The 24,309-nt window shown below is 38.6% G+C and overlaps 2 protein-coding genes across 2 annotated transcripts; both read left to right on the top strand.

The window, feature by feature from the left end:
- The first annotated feature begins 6,495 nt into the window (after nt 1–6,495).
- rgs8 (regulator of G protein signaling 8) lies at nt 6,496–16,173 on the top strand. Its single transcript, XM_026998834.2, is given in 5 exon segments — nt 6,496–6,536; nt 10,477–10,587; nt 11,203–11,264; nt 15,713–15,879; nt 15,979–16,173. Coding segments are annotated over 5 exon segments (576 nt in total).
- Nucleotides 16,174–20,525: 4,352 nt separating this feature from the next.
- Nucleotides 20,526–22,310, top strand: rgs16 (regulator of G protein signaling 16). Its single transcript, XM_026998858.2, is given in 5 exon segments — nt 20,526–20,618; nt 20,847–20,942; nt 21,058–21,119; nt 21,424–21,590; nt 21,703–22,310. Coding segments are annotated over 5 exon segments (576 nt in total). The 5' UTR covers nt 20,526–20,562; the 3' UTR covers nt 21,898–22,310.
- Nucleotides 22,311–24,309: the final 1,999 nt, after the last annotated feature.

Genomic DNA, 24,309 nt, shown 5'->3' with positions numbered 1-24,309 from the left:
CATGTATTGTTAAAACAGATATTTTAAGTTTTTTTTTTCCTTTTAAGCTGACTGTAGTGGGAGTCTGTCCTGTCTGATCAGATAATGCAGTAGGCCTTACTCTCAGAGTGTCACTTTGCTTCCTGTCTTTGAATTAAAACATCCACTGGCCCTGTTCGCAGCGTAGCATTGTGGATTTAACTATAACCTATGTTTTGTAGGGTTTAGGGACTTTATAAGGCATTATGTAATGAAAAATACACCATTTCATATTCCTTTGACTTAACCAAGTTCTGTCAATTTCTGGCATCACCTACAAAACGGCATATACAGTCACTGCCCTGTGCCACTTCCCACCAGCAGAGGAGAAGTGCCACTAGTGTAGGAGTCTAAGGCTGATGCCAGCACTGCACTCACCCCACCCAGCATGTGAGACAGTGTGCAGAGACCGATAGAGACCATCTTACGCCTTCACCTTCCACTCAGGAACGAAAACCAGGTAATTCAGCTGCCAGGGCAGTGCGTTTCCTTGGCCATTATTCATCCTTCAGGTCAGGGAGACGTGGAGCTGGCATGAAAGGCTGCACGTTGTGCAGGCTGCACTTGGGAATCCCAGGTAGCAGTGATCACACCTGGTCAGCCTTGTGTGGAATGACCCTTCTCTGTCATTCATGCACACAGAGAAGTTGTAGGATGTGAGAAGCATGACAGACAGTGGTCAAAGCACCAGTGACATGGGTCATTTTTCAGGGAGCCAAGAATTGAGGTATTCAGAAAGGGTATGTCAGCACACAGAGACAGGAAACAGCTCAGGGCACTGTGCCTTTATATGCAGAGCTCACTAATATTTATTTCACAAAGATTTTCTTTCCCTCACTCTACAACACACAGAAAGTGTGTAAAAAAATCAATGTCTAAAATATCACTTCTCTCACACTGTGTGTGTACAGTACATATGACATGCAAGCCATGGAGCGCTTTCTGTTGCTAGAAACAAACTCCCAGTCCGAATGCTTGTATCAGGTCAGATAAGTGACAAGCTGGCCTGTTTGCAATTGAGCCTTCAAATGAGTTACTGTTGGAGATATTACTACACTTATGTTGAGCTAAATGTTTACAGAGCAAGAATTACAATACTTTTATGTAAACTCTTCTTTCCTTGCTTTCCAACTGTTGAAATAGCATAGCACCGGCTTGCAACAAAGAATATAAAAGTTAAATGACATTGAAATAATGCATTACATGAATGGTCAACATGTATGGAGGGGTCCAATTACAAACATTCAGATAAGGTTTTTTGTTTTTTTTGTTTTCTTTTACACTATTTCAACTCTTCTTGTAAATCCAGACTTCTTGTAAATCTTGGAAATCCAGAGACAGCATACAAACTCTCATATGACATATGAAAGAAAGCCAGCTTTCTAAAGCCTATAAGGTCCAGATTCTAAAGCTTGTAAGGTTCTTGTATTCAGGGGAAGAATAGCGGGGGATTCACTAAAAGAAAGCTTTTATGCTTTCACTGGCTTGTATTTGTTTCCACTCAGCAGCCTCTGATATCTCTGCTGATGCCTTGTTGCTGCATCCCCAGGGAGCATGGCATGCCCACAAATCCTTTTTCGTTGTGTTTTCCTCCCTGCTCTCCTCAGCTCTCTCTCTTCTCTCTACTCTACGACTCCCCCCACGGCTTCTACACCGTGGAACACGTCGTGCTGCATGTGGACAGCACGGCAGAGCTGCAGCATGGGCGTTGCTCAGGGAGTAAAACTCCAGCCTTAATCATCAAGACACACAGCGGCATGCAGCTAAGATAAGGACTCCGTATTCACTACCCCATTCCACTGCACACACACAGAAACGTTTAAGGAGGAGGGAGGGGCCATATCGTGAAAGAGCCCCCCCTCAAGGGTGCGACTCCCGGCGCGCCAGCCTAACAGGCTGCAGACCCGAGACCAACGCCAAACGGCGAGGCCAAGGGACTGGGCAGTCCACCACAGGTCTGCACGAGCAGGAGCACAGGGAGGAATACAGGGACTAGGACAGAGACAGATACAGGAACGCACACACTAACGGGCACTGACACAGACACAGAGGGGAACAAAGTGATTGGTTAACAGGGACTGGCACGGTGACAGGGACAGGCACATGAACACCACCACACGTTCAATAGTCCGAGGAAGGGAGAAGGCGCCCCAGTCAATCCCCCAGTCATCGGCTGGTTTGGAGGCTGACCAGCCTGGGGAAGACTGTCCTTCGCAGGCTTGGGTAGTGGCGACTGTCCCGATTTTGGCGCATGCACACCGGCAAGCGCACCAGCTATGTTGTCCAGTTCCAGTGCACGCATTGGTGTTGCTGCCTTTTTGCCTCCACGAGGCTTAGGTGTAGGCGCATGCGCTTTGGGACCTCTCACCTTAGGGAGAGGAGTGTCCTCCTCTGAAGACAATGTCGCTTCTCTGCCAGTCACCCGGGGCAAATTGCTCGCTCCGGGGGCAGCATGCCCTGGGCGGAGCCTTAGGTGGAACCTTGGGTGCTAGAGGCTTGTCATCCTCGGAGCCTGTAACATCACTCTGCGAGGAAGGATCCCCATGAGGGACCTCTTCAACCTCCATCAAAGGGTCCTCCGCACGATCAGACCCCATTTCCAACCGCAGACCAATGCTTTCCAGTCCGGCTTCGAGGACTGGAAATCATTACACCAGTCCTCTGCCTCCACACCTGGACCACGCTCACCTCCTGTGGGTATCAGGAGGGTGCCCAAGGACACGGGGGGCTTCTCTGCACAGGCTGTAGGAAGGCGTCTACCTCCCTTCTTTCCCTTCCTTTTTCCTCTCCCAGGTATCCTTGATCGGTCAGAGTTTCTGTGATACTACAAGGCTTAAACAAGATGCGGGGACGAGGCATGTTGAGACAAACGTTTTATTTAAAACAAAACACCTACACTTAGCACTACATTACACCAAACACCGACAAACAAACGACAACTCATGAGACATATATATACACACACTCAAGACAATTACACACAACAAGGATCAGATGGACGACACAAGAGGGCATGGCACTACCGACTAACACACACACACCGAGATGTTTGAGGAGGAGGGAGGGGCCGTATCATGACAAAAAGTCAATAAAGGGAAGTGACAGGGATAAGGGGAGACTTTGATGTACCCTCCATGCTACTCAGCTTTTTTTAAGCCTGGCCTTGGTCTCTTTATTTCCTTGCAGAGAATAACAGCTGCCCCTCCCTTCATTTAGAGGAATTTTGTGAATACACTCATTACATAATGAAGGTGATGCAAACATTTCTCAGATGAGATTTGATTTGATATGCATGTCCTCAATAATCTGCTATATTACAAAAATATTAATTGCTTATTAGAATGCACTGACTTTTTCTATTATTAGTTTCCATGGCATATGTTACTAATTAGAGAATTAAGAATTAAGAACATTAGACCACATATATTTTGTCCTGAAACAGAATTTATGCACCTGACAAGCCAGTCCTGTAAAAATGCATACCCTTCCAGCAAACCCTATAGGAGAAACTATTTTCTCCATATAGGAAAACTATTTAAAATGTTGCAAGTAAATAATGATGTTTAATCTTGAACATTGCCAAAGCAATTGGCTGGCCATAGGTGATTCTGACCCATCAGCAGCAACATGCCATAATGCTGACTACATCTGCCCTATTTTAAAGTAATCCAACACTACTAGTGACTCTTCCCAAACAAGATCGCAATACAACAACAATGTTCTAGACAACAGATGAAACACATCCTGAAACCTTTTGTTTCATTTCTTGTGCATAACCTAATGAGGCAATGATGCAGCTGTACAAGATGTAACTGAGCCACCTGTACAATTACTCATGGTTCCCTGAAATGGAGAAATGATGCTTAGAAAAATCTCAGACTGATATATATATATTATATATATTATATATATATATATATATATATATATCAGAGTTGATAAGAGGTTAAAGTACAACATGTCAGCTTTAATGGAGCAATAAGTAATTTTTCCAGTGATTCATCTTTGCATCATAAAACAGCCATTATACTGACACCTAGTGGCCTGGATGTTTCAGAGATTCTGTACTAAATCTATTTTCCCCATGTGGGGGACCAAATTTATGGAGCATAAACTGGTTACAAACAATTTTAGTCTTCATCTTATCTGAAAAAAATGGTAAAAATTACTGATAGCTCCTTTAATGTTTTAGGTATTTGCATCTATACTGGGTTTATATATATATAAACCCAGTATAACCTCTTATCATGTTTGATTTCAAATCTAATGTGCTGTTGTACAGAGCCAAACCAACAAAAATGGTGTCACTGATTTACTTACAGACTGTGTTGTGTTCAAAGCATTGCATCCCTATAGTAGTTACTAAATACAAGAGCCTCACACATAGAAGCACTTTCAGCAATTTTCATGTGATTTTTAAGAAGTACATAAGCAAGTACAAAATGTCACTGTACCAAGGAGATGCAGGACTTCCACCAATGTGTAGAATGTTCACCACGGTGCCAAAAAGTACTAGCACACAAGTACAAGTACATAAGCAAGTGCAAAATGTCACTATAACATGGAGATGCATGACACCATGCCGACATCATGGTGGAAATGGTGTAGGGTGTGATTGTAGACATTGGCTCCAAGGCCTTCAGAACCTGGCTAATGGAAATTGTGAGCTAAGCCAACTCACAGGCACAGTGAACATAATATTTATGTTCGGCATACAATTTCTGGAGGTGGTGGAGCTTTCGTTCAACATTTGGGAGTATACTTTTGACACATAATAATAATTACATTATTGCTTAAATTTGGGCTGGTTCATTCAGACGTACTGTATGACCAAAATTCATAATAGGTCTAAAAATAATAAGCAGGGAAATACAAGTAGATCTACCACATAGGATAGTATAAATTCAACAGAGGCACAAATGAAGTGAAGATGTGTTTCTGACAGAAAAAGACGCTTTTTCTTCTATAACATAGTTAGTTAAAATTGTCACTAATATTTAAAAAATATGTTTTAATACCATAAGTCCTAAAGAATATCAGTAATGGAGGAAGGGGTGTGTGTGTGTGTGTGTGTGTGTGTGTGTGTGTGTGTGTTTGTAAGTTCCATCTTATTTTACACAGCAACATGGAACAATTAGGAACATAAGCAGAAAATGACTTCCTTCCTGCCTTACAGTCTGTCCATTAGACTTCCAGTATGTGAGGTCAGACAGAAACTTTGTCAACTGGATTAATACAATTAGTTACAAGAGAGGCAGATTTACAGCCTACTGCATCTATCATGGAAGTGATAAGCATCCAGGCCAATCAGAAATCTGGTCATGGAAGTAAGTGAAATGCAGGCTTGACCTCTAGTGCACTGCGCCCAGGTAGCTGAAAACTGGGTGGGTGGGCAGGGTGATGGATGGATGAACAGATAGATATGAAAGCAGAACAGCAGATCCTTCAGAATTAGAATTTATAGGAAGCATTAATGTAATATGAAAAAAACACACCGTAACACTAGCCAAGCCCATAAATTGTAACTCTGACCAACATTGCTACAAGGTCTGTGAAAATTGGTAGATGGGTTGAAGTGCAAGATATGGAAACTGGTAGCGGATGAAGGCAGAAAACTACAGGTTCCACAATGTATTGTGTTAACTACACTGGGGGTAGTTTCTAAACACACATGGTGTATTCAGAAAGTAAATGGATAGTTCGTTATATAGGTAACACTTCCATTCAATGATGCAGCTGATGACATTTTGGAAGGATGAAGCAGAAATATGCAGATTTGCAGATGCTAAGGGTAGCTGTGAAGGAATCAAAAGTAGTAAGAGGGCTAGACAGTGGCTGTAGATGAGAAGCTCACATGCTAGTTTGAGATATGCAGCATAAAGATGGAGTGGCTGAGGTTTTTTGGTGTAAGTAGATGATGAGAAGGTGAGTATACTGCCAGATACAGACTAGTAAATCCAGATGGAACCGGTGGCACTGAGCGTGCATTAACAATGCCAGTGGGGCTGGCTACAGCCTTAATCACCAGAGAACCTAGTATGGATCTGTCAAGTTAGGGGGTGTTTGATGTTGTACTCAATAAATTCCAATTTGAGGCACTCGAGGCACATTTGTGGTACATTTAACAGTGCCAGTGGGGCTGGGTAAGACCTTCATCACCAGGCAGCCAATATGGATTTTATGGTTTAGGGAGTGATTGGCAGAGTGGGGCAGTGCAGTAGGTAAATATAGGAAGGTTACTTCAATGTGTGCTGTTGGTCTGGTGCCTAAAGTCCATATAGAACTGATTACAGTCCATATAGAACTGGATACAGCCTTTGTCACCAAGGACATCAATGTGGGTTTACCTTTAAAGAGGTTTTGGTATGTGATAGGTCTGTTGTTTAAAAGTGAGCTTAAAGGGGCGTTGGTCTAGGACAGCAGACCTCAAAGTTAAGCCTTCTGAAGATATTGTGGGTTTAATTCAGTGAAACAAAGATGAAGCTGCAATATAACGACCCCTGGGTAGAGCTTGCAAGGTACTGGGTTCTTAGAGATGTTATGTTTATTATGAGTGAAGCAAGGGGTCTGGGTCCCCATGTGAAGCCGTATTGGTTTGGCATAGGATATTTGACATTTTATGTGTACGATTACACATATTATGCTAGAGTAACTTATTCTGCAAGCTGACAACACAGTGGTGTCAAGATATGCATTTCACTTTGTTTAAGCATTTTAAACTGCTAAATTATTGCATCCATCCATCTGTTCTAGGTTTAGTTGATCAAGTAGACAAATGGACAGAGAGGACTCAAGGTTTCCCTGTTCAGAGCAGCCAACCTTGAGTTAAAAATAGAGTGAGGGAAGGAACTCAGATGGAAAGACAAATTAAGTGTGGGCAGAAGAAACTCAGCAGGAACCCAACAGAGGGGCACACTGGCAGACTTTCACACTGACTGTGAGAATGTGCTATACTTCAGATGTCACCAGTTAGCTGTGAGGGATCCCTTAAACTGGTGAGCAAATCCAGAGGTATCATGCATCATTTTTGTTGCTCCCTTCTTTTGACCATTAAAAAAACACAGTTAACAGAAGAAACCATGTGAGAACAGCAAAGTCATTGCCTGCCTTTTCATACTGATATTCACATGGGTGTATATGTTTTGAGCTACATTAACAATGTAAAACTAGTTCAGCTTGGCTGCGGATAAAGTGGAGCATTATGCATTAGCTTCTTTCTGTCCCCTAGACTGCCTCTAGATATTTTAAGAAATGTATGAGGCTAGAGATTGAGCTGCTGCCTCAATAGAGATAAGCCTCAGTGTAAAGGGGAAATCTAAGACAATCCACAGGGAATGTGCATGTTACAAAGCCAGACACCAAGCATCCCCAGGCAGCACCAAAATGAGCAGTAAACGCATCAAAGAGAATTTATGACTATTCACTTGCTGACATGCATGAGCTCTGTGAGAGGAAGAGGAAAGGGAAATGTTAGTTAGATTTAAATTTGATGAGCCATCTCATGAGAATTGTTTAAGGACATCTCTGTTTAAGGATATCAAATATCTTTTTCAGTAGCCCCCCAGGACTTATTTTTGCTGCATGGTTGGATAGTACATGCACTGACTCCTCCTTCTGACTACATAGATTTGTCAGTAGATTTTATAAATAGCACAGCACATGTCCTTAGGTAAAGATAATAGTGCTTCATGTAATGAGCTATCCAGGAAAAAAAAATTCAAATGGCCAGGGCTAAAATTATTTAAAGGATTAAAGTCTTCATTTAGAATTAATCTTAGTTTTAGAAGATTTGTAAAGACAAACACATTTTTAAATCACCCTATAATCTAAGAATTGGTTGCTTTCAAATATGTCCCTGAGAATCTCAATCATTAAATATTTAATAATGAACATAAACTGCTTACTGACTGCAGTAAGTCGTAGGTTTCATTTTATATTGTTTGTAAATGTCAAGTCTATAAAACATCTGAAGACATATTATTGAAATTTTGCAGAAAGAATGCCTATAAAAAATAGATGTTAAATGATTTCAGTAATGGTTTGCCAGTTTCCACCAAATTAAATAGTTAACAAACAACATATGCTTCAGGTCCACATAATTTTTTGTTGCCATTTGTTTACTTGTTTGCCTGATGGTTTGTTTTTTTGTTGTTGTTTTTGTTGTTGTTGTTTTATTCCAGACCAAAAGAGAAAGAATTATTAAATGTGAACTTAGTTTGCTTATACCAACACAAATGATGGAACAGTATTACATGAACAAATGGAAGAGCAGTATCCATGGCAACCATGTTTCTGAGCTAACATATTTCCCTTCAATGCAAAAATAATCCTATTGACCTAATGGTTAAATGATGATGCTAAAGAAAATAGAAATATCTGTTATACTCTGGGAAAGTAACTTCCATCAGACAAAGTATACAATTTATTTATTGCAATGTTCACAATTAAAAGATAAATGGAGAAACAATAGATTAACTTATTGCATAGAGTTATATTACTTGTTTGCTTTCATGTAAGGGCCAAAAGCAATTTAAGCATTTCATACATTTTTAAAAAACGTTTTATTGACAAATACATCCAGCAAAGACTTAATATTTACAGTGTTGACCATTCTTTTTTAACCCTCTCCCTCAGATGAGAAGTAGCCCCACATATGAATGGTCTCAAGATGCCTCACTGTTGGCATAACGTAGCACTCACCTTTCTTCTCCGGACAATCATTTGTCCAAATGTCCCAAACAGTCTGAATGGGGCTTCATCAGAGAAAATAACTTTACCCAAGTCCTCTGCAGTCAAATCCCTATACTTCCTACAGAATCTATCCTTTGCGTTTTTCTTGGAGAGAAGTGGCTTCTTTGCTGCCCTTCTTGACACCAAGCCATCCTCCAAAAGGCTTTGCCTCACTGTGCATGTCACACCTGCCTTTTGCCATTCCTGAGCAAGCTCTGCACTGGGAGATGGTCCTGGCACTTGCTTGACTTCCTTGGGCACCCTGAAGCCTTCTTCACTGCAATTGAACCTCTCAACTTGAAGTTCTTGATGATTCGATAAATGGTTGAATTAAATCAGCTGCCTTGTCCTCGTTAACACTTTTTCCTGAGCTAACGAGATCACTGAAATTGTGTTAGCAGGCTATTTTGTGGCAGGGCTGAAATGCGGTTGCTGGAATGCAGTAATTTTTGTGATTAAGTTCATTTTCAGGGAAAGGAATGACTTTGCAATTGATTGCAATTCATCGGATCATTCTTCAAAATCTAGAGTTAATGCAAATTACCACCATAAAAACTTAAGCAGAAAACTTTGTGAAAACCAAAATTTGTGCTAGACTCAAAACCTTTAGCCAAACTGTAGATAAAAACTGATGCGGTGTAATGGGAAATGTTCTTTAACATGGCTCTTGAACAGTGTAAGTCTGCTGGAGAGGGGATAGAAGATGCAACCGTGCACAAAGGCAGAAAAAAGACAGCTATAAAAAAATGAAGAGGCTGCTTGTTTTGTGTCCCGGGAGACTGTGGCATCTGGCTGGCTCTTAACTGTCAAACATGTGAACAGTAATTTTCAAAATGTGTTTACTAAAGACAATTATATCTTCCATTGTTTCACAGGTAAAGCCTTCATGTAAAAAAACCCAAAACAAAACACTAGGACATTGTGGAAGGCACTACAGCTCCAAAGAGCTCCAGCAGTCAGTACCTATTATAGTTTCATATCTGGTTTATTGTGCCTTATTATTATGACTGAATAATGCTATTAATTATAACTAAATTCATGTAGCCAAAATAATGACAGTTTGTTTATCAGTTAAGTTGCTTGTTTGTTGCAGTTATTTCAAAATATCATCTTCTTCTATATATAAAGTTTAAATTAATTCATTGTCATATGTTTTCTTCTGCTAACAGGATTAAATTTTTTTTACACCTGTTTAATTTTCCATTTCCTTTTAAACATTATATAAACATCCTCCTAAACAACTATATAAACTTTGACTTCCCCACAGAGGCAACAGTTAGTAAACATAGAAGTAGACATAAAAATACATGAAAAATAAAAACATTCCCTGATATAAATTGGATTTCTATGGGCCCTTGGGGTGTTTATAAAAGATTCCATAGTCATAAGAGCTGAGACCAGCAAATTGCTTTTTACTATATAAAATATTTTTAAAAATTATAAAATATTATTTTATATATATATATATATATATATATATATATATATATATATATATATATATATATATATATATTATATGTATAAAATATTTCATACAATGTTTTAACACACAAAGTACAATATGAGTGTGCTTATGGTACATGGATTAAGTTTCACTGTGGAATTAATTCAGTCATGTGTACATGGATGTTCATCAGCTCTCTTGTATAGTCCTCATTGTCTGGTAGTACTTGATTTTTCTTTTCTTTTTTTCTTTTTTTTATTCAATACAATTCTTTCTTTCAGATCCAGAACCACGAAAACCAGACTAAGATGTTTATCCAATAAATCTGACTAATGTAGCAACTTTTCTGAATTTTCACCTCATGGACTGAAGAGATCCACAAAACATCCAAAGTAAGTAATATGTAATGTTGAGGAGTTAGGAAGCAGAAGCATACGCTGAAGAGACCAGACCGGGATTTATTATGGGCAAATCCAGAATCACAAAAGTTATAACACTGCAGTGTCATTGAGCCAATATGGAAAGTCCAGGAAAACATGATGAAAGGGAAATATACACAATGAGGGCTGGTTACACAAGAACAACAAAAACACAAGCACCAAAAACATACAAGGAATGGAGTACAAATAGAGACTAGGAATAGCAATAACAGTAAAAGAAAACACAAGGCTTGGATTACACACAAAGGCTAGGAATCACGATAACCAGCCAGCAAACAGGGACAAAGACTGGACTTAAATACACATACTAATAAGAATTAACAAGACACAGGTACTACAAATGTTGGGTGGAGAAAACAAAACACAGAAGAAAAACAAATAAACGAGACAGGGTAACCATGACAAGGTACATGCTAGAAAGAACCAAACATGACAATAATACTCTACTAAACAAACAATATAACTGTATTTTCAAAATCAATTTACATATCCACATTTAACCTTGTTTAATCTTTTCAGGTTATCTACAATCAATGTGATATCTAACCATTTGTATAATCTGTTCAGTTTATCCACAGATGAAATAACTAAATGGGCAGATTCATTTGATGTACTTCTGTCAAACAAGTGTAAGTTATGTTCATCTACACTAAGAAGATACTTTTTTTCATTTCATGTTTTTCATTTCATACTGACTCATGAATTTGGCAAAATCTCTTTTGTCGATCACACACAAAATGACAGATGTATCTGGTGTGGCCTGTCTGCACAAATAGAACGGGTACTCTTAAGTACAGATCTAATACAAATCATACCATTACCATTAAGAGAAAACCTTCCTACCATATTAACCAATTTCTAGAAGTTGAAATAGAAGAGTAGAGGAAACAATAAAAGCAACAATGACATACTTACGGGATCTAGGGAATATCATTTATGTATTTCTTCACTCACCTTAATCTCAAAACAATGCACAATCATTGTGCCCTAAACCTCATTGCTCCTGCACTGCACTGTAATGCATGGTAGTATGTTAGAAAAACAGAGCATGCTGCCTTCTTGAGCTTGGGCAACGTACAGTTTTACATCTACATTCATGTATATAGTGTACTACATTCATGATGTGAGGAAAAGACATCTTGAATAATGCAAGACAGCCAAGCAATGTTTTATTTACATAGTTGCTTTTATTGCTGTTGGTAATTCTAAGATGGGTAAAGACACATCTGTTTTATTTGTGTGATGTCCTGTTTGTCTACATAATAAAAGCCTATGTAGACATGACACTAAAACACCAAGCAGAATTATTTGTTTATTTGGTGGAGAGAGAGAGAGAGAGAGGAGAGAGAGGTAGTAAAAAATAGTGTAGCGCACAAAAGGTTTCCAGGGAATCAGAATGTTTCAGTCAGAGTTCCTTCATCAGTTGTGTAGGCAAAGGCATCTAGGAGGTAAAAACAGTAGGTTGGGTGCATGACTGAACTACCATTAAGGTTACTAAGGTCCAGACATCAGAATCTTTATGAGATATATAATAAAATTGCTTTACTGTGGTTGGAGTGAATGATCTTGCTGTTACTACAAAATCTTTACTCAAAAGAGTGGTTCTTTGATTATGTCACAAACCAGACATACAGCTGAATCCAGAAAAGTGTGATACAGGTAACTAGAATTTTACTAGCAGACTGCTTAATTCCATGCCATTCATTTCCAGACATTAGGTAAGTCCAAATCCCTAATGATCTATCATGATGCTGGAGTGACAACTAGTTAGTTAGCATTAATTCCACCCAACCAATGTCAAACTGATAAACTCTCAATGAAAATATAAATTCAATGCAGTTTGTGTAAAGTGTTGAAATGCATGTTTAAATGAGGTATTCTTATATATATATATTTATTTATTTATTTATTTTTTTCCCCATTGCAAAATGCCAGGGACATTTGCATATAAATGCTGACTCTGTGTTTACCTTTGTCACAGACATAAAAAAAATGAAAAGACTGCATGAATCAAAGCTTGGACAAAATGAGGAGACTGAGAGAATAAGAAAGAGAGAAGGTGATAGAGATAAAGAAGGGTGGGTATGAAAAGAGAGAAGTTGATGGAGATAGTATTATTGTATAAATATATTATTAAGCAAACTGTTTAATACAAATTAAAAGCCAAAAAATGATGCAAACTCAAAAACAAAGATGGAATCAGAAGATACAAATTGTGATGCTGGTGGCATAGAAGGAGCGAGATGCCAGTGAAGTTCAGTAGTGTCTTTATTCTCCATAATGAGCTGAAATTCGAGTGATCAAACAACCACTGAATAAACAACAGTAAGAACTCAAAGGTTATCTAGTGACAAACGTTGAGGATACTGAAGCAGGTATGCAGCAGTAGTACGGCTTGTTGTGCTGAAGGCTCATCGATGTGCAGCACTGATGGCAGGTACCTGTGAGAATAATGCTGAGTAGAACAAAAGAGGGTGCAATTGGGCTGTACCCCTCTCAGACAATGAGGTACTGCAGCGCTGCCCAACTTTCCTTGCAAGTCCAACAGGACCTTGCACCTTGTAAGCCAGACCACAGTGGTGGTAGTATCCTAAGCGTTTGGGCCTAGGAGAAACAAGTACAGCACATGTTTCAGTAAGTTCTTTGCAGAAGAGGCATAGAAACTTACTGAGCTCCCGATGAAGAGAGTTATTCTGCCTGTTCACCTGGGGATGGTAGCCAAGATGTGAGGCTTCCAGGAGTTCAGTTTCCCATGAGCTCTTACCATACCTAGCCATCTTGCGATGTGAACTGCATGTCCCTTTGGACACGATGTCCTCTGGCAGCCCAAGCTGTCTGAAGACATGGCAAAAGAACAAGTCAGTTGTGTCCAGGGAATAGGCTTATGGGCTAGGCACACAGATCTTACCACAGCGAGGGATGGTGCCATAACCACCTTGAGTTTCTTAATGAACATGGAGAAGTTGGCCAGCAGTAGAGAAGAGCAGGACACCAGTACAGTCCAAGAGATTCTAGCCCTCCCAATGAGCCAAGAGATGATGAAAGCGACCATGGCATGATTGGGCAGATAGAGCTTATATGAGAAGTATAACTCGCACTGGACCACAAACCCCTCACAGCCATCAGGATCTCTGCCATAAACTTCCAGGGTGGCAGTGTAGCAGTGCACCCCTTCGGAGGCTGGAGGGGTTGCGGGTCCATCCGAACTTGCTTTTGGACTCAGAGAGACTGCATACAGAGGGCAAGGTTCTCCACCATGGACCGAATCTCACCAATATCTTGCCTCTGCTGTCCAAGAGCCACCATCTGGACAGCCAGTAGGTTAGCCCAATCCGGGCTGCTCACCGCATTCCTTGTCGGCTGAGTATTCTGTAATGCTGATGACACAGTGGGAGCGAAAGGCGAGTGAAGTTCTGGAGTGTCTTTAATTTCCATAACAAGCTTGTATTCAAGCAATCAAACAAACACAGAATAAACAGCAGTAAGAACTCAATGGTCACCTAGTGATGAAGGCTTGAGGGTGTGGAAGCAGGTACACAGCAGCAATACAGCTCATTGTGCTGAAGGCTCGGCAACATGCAGTACTGACAGAAGGTACCTGTAGGCTTAAATAGTGAGGTGAATAAAAGAGGATGCAATTGGAAACAGGTGTGGGCAATCATTAATAAGTAGGTGTTTGGGACCCTGGCAGGTGTGGTGGCTTGCGTGCGTGTGTGCATGCTTGGGTGTGAGAGGACTCTTCTGGTGGGTACTCGGCACACCGTGACAAAGTTAACTATAAATTATGTTTAATACACTTTGGCAAGAAAGACAAGTGAGGTGTCAAGGGGATATTACAAACGGAGAGAAAGAGTAGAGGATGATGAGAAATGAACAGAAAGAATGGCAGGATGAAGGCAGAGGCAGGATGGGCATGCCCACAATCCCATCTAGCAAGCTCAGTTTTTTGACATTGGTATCAGTAAAACCCTGCATACAGCCATGGATTTGTGTGTGCATATATATTCAATACATGTATGTGTAATCAAATCTTGAATGCTTAAATCTACAAGGAGATATATTAGGCTAAATTATGATTGCATAATTAACATTTGCTTCATTTATTCAAATCACATCCATTCATGTTTGTGAGAGACATGCTGTTACCCTGGTACTCTTCCGAAAAAGAAAAAAAAATCTATATGTGATAAATGTTGCTGCAGTTGTGTTCTAGATAATAGGAAATTGTGAGTGACCCACCTGCTGGGAGGCTCACACTACGCAAACAACAAAAAGGAGGGTGGGAGCAAATAAAACCAGAAATTCAAGATGCAAAACATGAGCTATTCTCACAGATGTTATATAGACCACTGAAAAAGAGCTAGTTATATAGTCCAATAGACCACTGTCCCCTAATGAGAATTTATTATAACCAGAGCAATCTAAACATCAGCATAGAGCAAAATTCTGGAGCCCCACTGCAAGAGGCAGGGTGGATTCACGGGATGCACCCCCCCCCCCATAAGTCACGTGGTACGGCCTGCTGCGTGCAGGGGGTTTCACCCCATGTGTAACCACGTCCTCCATAATTGCACGCACCGGCACGGGTTTGATGTCATGTGTTTCTTTGTAATTTAAGCCTCTGTTAGTGAATGTAATGTGTTGGTTATTGTTAGTCTGCTACTATATGTTAATACACATTTGTAGTCATCGTTAAACGTTATTGTAGTCTGTGTTTAGTTAAATGTGTTCATTATGTCTGTCGTTAACGCTGTGTGTGAGTGCCACCGTTATTCGTATGTTATGTTTATAAATGTATCACTTTATCGAGGGAGTCTGTGCATCCTGCTCCACGCCCTTCGGCACTCGGGTCAGCAGAATCGTTACACACCTCAACAGTGCATGCTCACTACCATGCCAATGAGTCTAAATGTAACTAAGTATAAATGCATTAAATGAAATATATTAATTGCTAAATGTAAAGGAGTTCTTTAAGAGGCCACAGATATCCATAGTTAATTTGCCATTTTTTTTAACACGCACACACACACACACACACACACACACACACACACACACACACACATTTGTTTCATAGATGGTTTAGCAATGTTCAGAGCGTTGCTCAAAACTGAGTTCAGTGATGAAAACATTGAGTTCTGGCTAACTTGTAAAGACTACAAAAAGATCAAATCACCTGTGAAGCTGGTGTCCAAAGCCAACAAAATCTACAAGGAATTCATTGATGTTCAAGCACCCAGAGAGGTATGGTAAATTAACAAGAACTGAATCAACTTTAATAAGAACAACAGGTGTTTATACAATTATTTATATGTACATTTTTTCTCCATACCTTATATAAAGGTTAATATAGACTTCAGGACCAGGCAAGAGACCAGACAGAAGCTTCTGGAGCCAACCTTTTCCAGTCTTAATGAGGTTCAAGTCAGGGTGTACAGCCTAATGGAGAAAGACTCCTACCCATGGTTTCTGCGATCAAAAATCTACCAGGATCTTCTGAACAGAACACAGATGCAATGCCAGAGGAAGTCCTTTTAAGACTGTGTTTTGCTTGTATGGGCAAAACCCATGGAGATGTTAGAGCACACCTTTTTTGTCATACATATCAAATCAGTCCTTGGGTTTACTGTTTAAGTAAGTAAATATGGACTGTAGAACTGTGAAGCTACCTTGCACTTGTATTGAGGATAATACATCCTGTTCCCATGTATTTCAATGTTTTTCTTCATATCAGTAATATACATGATGTTTAAACAATTATGTGTAAGCAGGTCTGTTTTCTCTTCTGCTAAGATACCCACCACAGTTTCTGAAAGGCTTAGCAATTGCCTGATAAGTTTGGTATTAGAGAAGAATCAACACCAAACCATTTGTAGCACATATGGTTACAAGGAATGCAAATGAGAACTACTGGCTTGTGAGCAAAAGCATGATAAATGTCAACGTATATGTACGAATATATACATATATGTTTAACGTCTAGTTAACCAACGCAGATTATTCATGTTCAACAAGACAGTTTTGTGTGTTGCTGCATGTATGCTTGGTCTGATGAAATTCCAAAATAGTTCAATAATTTTTAATTCTGACAAATTCCTATCCCCCCCCCCCATCTCCAATTCAAATGCTGAATATTATGCAGTTTACAGTTTATTCTTGCCATTGGTTAATTGTTTATTGTACTGTATAATGGTGTTCTTACTAAACTTAGTATTGTTCTCCTTTCTGTTGACTTGACTCATTATCAGATAATCTATAATGAGCCTCAGTAATCTCTGATGACTATTTTATTTTACCTACTGATATACGTTATTGTGGACATGAAAACCATTGGCCAAATGTGGATGGTCTTTCTTTCCAGGAGACACAAGATGTAAGCACATGTAGGTCAACTGATTGAAAACAGCAGTTTTAATCATTGTCACCCTAGTAACATTCCATCTTGGTGTCATCTCTTGGTGCAACACTAGTGGTAGTACAATATCTGAGCTGGTGTTTCTTCAGTTGCTAAAATGAAAAAACACAATTTCTACAGAGCTGATTCTTTAAATGTAGTTGACTTGTTACAGTTACTATCTTGTTTTAAAAATGAGGTTAATTAACTAGTCTGTCAGAGTCCGTCAGACCAATATTTTAAAAGCCCAGTGACCCAGTCTGTACACAATAAGTTTATCTAATAGGAATCCTAAAAACTTTATTACTTGTGACTTGAAAATCAGAGGGACTATTCCAATACTATTCCAAACTTGTATTTATTTAATTGGGAAAACCCAAATGTAGATGATGCCATTGTCCACAGCCAACAATCTGGATGTCATTTTATTAATTCTGGAAAGTGACGAACTTCTGTTGCATCATTTACATGAAATGGCTGCATCGGCCTTAGCACATTTTCAAGTTAAAATGGATTCATTAAAATGCTTTAATTTCAAAAGAATTCTGCAACATAATTAAAATTCCCCGTTGTGATAAGAACTTTCTAAATGGGGGTACTAGATAGAGAAGACTTGTTTTCCCAGCATAATAAATTTAATATAACAAAGTTATGCATCTTTTTGTACTCAAATGGAAGCTCAGTTTCATCCTTCTCAGAGAACTCTCTTTTTTCCTTCAAGCTCCTGGGAGCTTGAAGAGTATCTTAGCTGTCCTGAGGACTGCACTCTTTTGGACTGAGATCTTGGATATATATATATATATATATATATTTTATATATATATATATATATATATATATATATATATATATATATATATATATATATATATATATATATATATATAAAATTTATTTATTTATTTTTATCCCCCCCCCCCCCCCCCCCCCCCCCCCCCCCCCCCCCCGAATTGGTTCCTGTACAGAGTAAAGCTGATAACCTTCTTAAAAGGGTTTAAAAGAATGACATTTACCTTTTCGGAGATGTCACCAAGAGTCTACGTGCCTTATATATGCATGCTTTTCTTGTCAATCATGAATGTGTTATCACAGATCAGGTATTGCTGTGTTCACATCCCTGTTTCTGAAAAGCTCTGTCACTTGGTTGCTAAGACAGATAGTAGTCGTTGAGCACTTTGAGTGCTCTGGGCCCTGACATGAAGTGATTGCTTGGAAGACGAATGGGGATTTCACAAAAGTCCCTCTTTGACGATGACTTAACCACTGAACTGAGGCTTGTGGAGATGACGCTACTGACAAGCACATGTTTTGCTTGCAGATGCTAAATAATCTTTTGCAAACATCTAGCTCATTGAATGAAATAAACTCTCATTGAACTGAAATAATGTATGTGTGATCCACATGCTCCTACTCAAGCAAAAATATGAAAAAGTATGCTCAAGTAATAAATAAATATATAAATTAACTATAATACTATTTTTTTTTAGAAAATTGCCCCAAACGTGGGACAGATCACTGTAGTACAAAATGTAGAAGTCATCACATCAAATCTTAAACAAAGGTAAATTAAGCTTTGCACAAATGTAACTGAGACTCAAGGTTCCCCAAAATAAACAGTGCTGGGAATCACCGGTCTGGCCTTTAGCAGCTGATTGAGGCATATTCCCGGACTGGTCCTCACTCACCGACCCTGCCCCCTAAGTCACACCATTTAACAGGCATTAGAGCTGACAATGACCTTGATGTGTGGCTTAGCACTCAGATGTTTTTTCCACATTGCTAGGAAACAGAGGACATGGTATGAAGAGTAGCTGAAAATGGTGCTGCTTCCATTATATTGTATGCAAAAATTTATTTCCACATCAAAAAAGACTAAAAAAAATAAATGTAGTAGCAAGGGCACTGAAATATACAGTATGTCAGCACACTTGCAATTACAATTAAATTTTTGAGTGTGAAAATTTTTTAGGTCTGTTTTTTTGGGTGTGGAACGTTTTATGCCACTAAAGCAAAATGTCATCCCTGTTGTTTAAAATGGCAGTCAAAGAAACTGAGCTTCCATTTGAGTACAAAAAAGATGCATAACTTTGTTATATTAACATTTATTATGACTGGAAAACAAGTCTTCTCTATCTAGTACCCCCATTTAGAAAGTTCTTATCACAACGGACCAGTGTTTAAAACCATACTAGGCTGACACTGGCCTGCAGCACATAATTGGCCAATGTTAGAACACTGAACTATGAACTATGCCATCAGTGAGTTTCTTGGCCTTATAACTGTTCAGAAAGTGTAGTTATCAAGATAAGAAGGACTGGGACACAATGCTGTGTCCCCAGTTAGACCAAACAAGCCTTTTCTTTTCTTGTTTCCCTTCTCAAGGATAGCATTTCCATTTCCTGCAGGTGAAGAGAAGCAGTAGGTGATCCTCTCCTGTGTCTTTGCAGGCAATAAGAAAAAAGCCCCAATAATCTCTCCGCACTGTGACTTTAATGTGCCAGTATGATTCTCATTATCTAGGTCATATTGTCTCTTGGAGTGAAAAGCAGGTATCTGGAGATGGGAAACAACAAGGTAATTTTGTCCCTCTGCATGTCTCTCATTTGGGATAAATAGTTTCCAGGCAAAAAAACAACAGCAAGAGACTAACGTCACCACAGATACACAAACATCTCAAGGCTGACATCCACAGAAGCATGTTGTCCATATATAACTATAACTTCCATGACCCAGGCTCATACCCTACAAAGCGTGCCAGTCAAGGGGGCTTTTTTTGCCCAGGGACATTATCAATTATCACCCACAGGGGTGTAGGTGGAGTTCTCCAAGGGCTTTTTTCCATATTAAAGTAAATCAATTGTTTTTCATGGTGATCACATCCTGATCGAGTTAGTAGGGCTTGAGCTCCATATCCCTTTTTGAGCAGAGAAGCAGCAATACAAAATTCAGTACAAATCTCATGTTAAATATTTCACAGGAGGCTCACTTTTTAAACTGTCAGTATATAGTTTAAATGTTTAACATTAACAGTTAATGTTTTTGTGTGTATTTATTGTATATTTATTGTTTATGGATGGTAACTAAACAATGTAAATCTAATTTATTTTGGTAAATATAATGGTTTCGATTTAATAATCTTTTGCAAGAATGTTGTGGAAGTAACAATTAATGAAATCAAAAATCAAAGGACTCTTCTATACTCTATTGCAACCTCACTCTAAAGCATGTTTTCCATTCCATTTATATTATATGCATGTTTAAAATGGCACCAAAATAGTTTCAAAAAAATTCCCATTTCCTCATTTCCCCAACTTAATCACTTTAAACCATAAACACACAAACATGTTATGCCCACACACATACAGACAGTACCCACCCTCAGAGAGAGGCACAGGGAGAAAGCTGTGGTGTGACTGGCTAGGAGTACACATGACGATTAGCTTCCTGCACTACATAAACTCCCTCCTGCTTGTCCATAGCCAGACTGCTACTCTCACCACAGGCAACTCCAATAAGTGGATATTTGTTTTTTCATGGGGCACACAATGTGCAGAAAACTAGCAGTGCTGCCAAATGCTTGCCTGGAAAGGTACAGATGTCATCCTCTCACAGACTTACTGCATGAGCTGGTTAATTTGTATTAAGAATATTTTGGATAATATGAAATTATATTCCATAAGTACACTTTAATGTATTTGTATTTAATGCTGTGCCTATACATGGGTGAAATTGCTTTTGGAATATATGTATTTTATTATTGTTTACTAGATGACTATGAAAATGCCTATATACAGAGAATTCTGTTTGTAAATAACAGGGCTAAAGAATTAAAAGCATGTGTAGGCAGCTTCCTGCAGAAGCAGGACTGGAGATGGCTGTGCTGTGCTTACAAACTGAGGAAGCCAAGATACAGGTGCATTCTGAATGTGACATTTAATTCAAAATGTATCTTGCATAAACCTGGGGAACAGAGATTTGTATTCTTCAGTAAAGGATTTTGTCTAATCGGATTTTATGTCCATTTGCAGACTCACATTGGAGGAATGTCTAAGGTGGAAAGAATCTTTTGAAAAGCTACTGTCTAGCCAATGTGAGTATAGTAAACAGAAAATAAACCTTACCTACAGTAATAGATGCCCTAATTGCAATACCACACATTAGCATAAGGAAAGCTGTGCCTATTTAAGGACCTTGAAGTACTGTTCTTTAATAACCTTTCTGACTTTTCTTTTGTAAACTATGCTAAAATGGGACAGTTAGGATGTCCATCGAGATGTGGGTGAAAACGGGGTTGCATTGCATGGGTGTTGGTGTACTACTCTGCCTGACCGGTGTGGGATGTTATACATTGATGCAACACATTATACAAGAAAGTTTATTTTCTCTTCCACTAGATGGACTATATGCTTTTAGAGCTTTTCTAATGTCTGAATTCAGTGAGGAGAACATTGCCTTTTACCTGGCCTGCGAGGACTACAGAAACACAAAGTGCATAGCCAAGCTTTCAGCCAAAGCCCAGAGGATTTACAATGAGTTTATTGGAAGAGAAGCACCAAGAGAGGTGAAAAGCATTCATATTTCATGATTGTATACAACACTGTAGCACGATTTCTCATAATTGGTGCTTTGATAGGCATATTGCCATATTTTATGGGACTCATCATTTCTTCCAGGTTAACATCGACCCATGAGACACGAGACATACCCAGATCAATGTGAAAAGCCCCACACCAAAATGTTTTGATTTAGCCCAGTATCGGATCTATATCCTCATGGAGAAAGACTGCTATCCTCGATTCCTCCGTTCCACCACATACCGTGATTTGCTTAGCCAGCTGACCAAAATGAGCTCCAAAGCAGGAAAATAAAAGGAGCTCACCTACTGGTATTGGAAAATAACCATAAAGGGCAAGAAATGAAGTTACCATTGGGGTATCTCTGTTGAAGAAAAGGCCCAGGTGCTGAATGGAAGGAAATTGGCACCCATACAACTGCTAACCCATGAGGGCAGGCAGATAATATTAGATAAAGACCCAACAGTAGCAGTGGGGAGTGGGAGAAGACTACTGTGTCCTTTTGATGGAATCAATAGATAGAGTAGTGTGAACTATGAAGAGGACTGTATGACACACTGGCACCAACAAAGATATGCTCCTGGGAAAATTCCATAATTTTAATATACAAACAAGATATTTAAACATTTTGTACAAGTCCGGGAATTTTGATAGAGAAATCTAAAAATTGAATGGGTATTTATTTATTGATTTATTTATTTATATATTTGCAGTAAACTAAAATATTTCTGTAAATAAAAATGTCTGTGTAAAAATATAAATAAAGATAGAAAAAAAATTTCAAATGGGACCAGTAAATTACATTTTGCATTTCTTTTTAATATGATAAGCATATTGCACACACTTATTAGATTTCTCTAATAAAATATACCAAATATACCAAATTTTGTTATATTTCATTAAATATAAAATATGCCATAAAAATCAATGAGTACAGGTGAAACATATAAACGTGATTAAGTTCAGCAAAGCCAGAACAAGCACATATGAAATGCTAAATCACACTGTGCTAGTTCTATTTTCTTTGAATCCACACAACAGAACCTGAGTAATTATACTGCTATGTGAATCACTAGCTCAACATTCTGAACTTTTCACCCTATGGTAAACAAACATGACTGAGCTGCTCGTTGTTTAATATTAAATCTTGCCACTCAGTAGCAGACAGCAGCATGCAGTCTGGGTTTACAAAGTCACCAAGGCAACATCTTGGGCCAGGTTACAAAAGAACACATGATTTCCTCAGTTCTCTTTTCTTTACTATCTCTCACACAGACATCAAAGGAAAAAGCTTTACATTAAACACTGATTGAATATCAATTCTTGCAAACAGGAAATCAATTTGATAATGCATTTCTGTCATTGAAAAGCCAATGACAAAGGTTTGTTAGTCTTTGTATTTGCTTCAACAATAAGTCACAGGTAATAAAATAAATAAAGCTGTGATTTCCATGGCTTGAATAAAAGAATATATATCGCAAAGAGAGATATCAAACTCTTATGTACCAGTCTGTATTTCTGTTTGTAAGCAGGATGGAATCAAATTTCAAGCACAACAGAATCAAATCACAAAAGTGTTTTGACTGATCCCATGATCGATTAATAAATGTAATATTAACCATACCAATCGCTCTATCTACAGCCCACATACAACAAAGATAACATGCTTAGCCATGTTGAATCAGTATTTGTGAATATTTCAATTTCATCAGCTAAGAGGGCAGCAACAGATGGTATAGTACTTGTAATATGCAGCATTCACCACCATGAAAGCATAGAGACTATGGTCTAAACAGCATGTGCATTACATGTGGGTTTCATCCTAAACTGTATCTACCAAAAGTTTAGATGTTCCAGCAGATTAGGCTATTCTGAAGTGCAGATTTTCTATTAGTGGAAACTTGATCATTAATAGAATGGCTATAAATATGAAAAGGCAGAATTTATGAGCCAACAGTTATGCATATTATGTCATGTAAACCTCTAGGTACAAGAATATGTCAAATACATCAGAGATTTTCTACATTTAGACTTCTGTTTTCAAAAGAAATTATTAACATTGTGAAATAGTAATTACTGGGTTTGTTACACCTTGTATTCAAACAGAACCTGTCCAGAGATTCCATGTCAACTAACTGCACTTCTGAATTCTGTTTACTTTGGTCAATGCTAATCTAAACTAGGACAAAAAACATCCTGTAATTAAACCTAAAAGTTAAAGATGACTACTGACAAGATATCTACAGGATCAACTGTCTCAGTAACTATTACTGAAAGGGTGGAAAATGGTTTGTAGACTATTATAATTTGTGAAGATTGCATCTGACAAATACAGAACAACATCGCCTCCATGTGGTTTACCAGCAATATAGCATCCGAGGGCTGAGTTTGCTTTTGTTTGAATTTATAGTTTATACTCCCTATAAAAGCAAAACAATTTATACAGTTGACTGGGATATAAGGCTATGATGCTTTGGGAGAGTGGCTGATTTAGGTTTATATTGCTAAACTCTCCTATCAATTATTGAGTCTGAATTGTCTCTGAAAGAAAATTGGCATTGAGACTAATTGTGAGGCAGTTGGTAGGTCTATACTGTAAAGTTAGATAATCAACTGTATGTAAGGAATAACATATGTCCTAGTATATTATCTTCCAACAACAAATAACGAACACATTTACCTTCTGTTTCTTGTATTGTATCTACA

The sequence above is a fragment of the Electrophorus electricus genome, chromosome 3, assembly GCF_013358815.1.
Source record: "Electrophorus electricus isolate fEleEle1 chromosome 3, fEleEle1.pri, whole genome shotgun sequence".
Taxonomy (NCBI): Eukaryota; Metazoa; Chordata; class Actinopteri; order Gymnotiformes; family Gymnotidae; genus Electrophorus; species Electrophorus electricus.
Note: the sequence above shows the minus strand (reverse complement) of the source record. Positions and strands in the feature narration are given on the sequence as shown.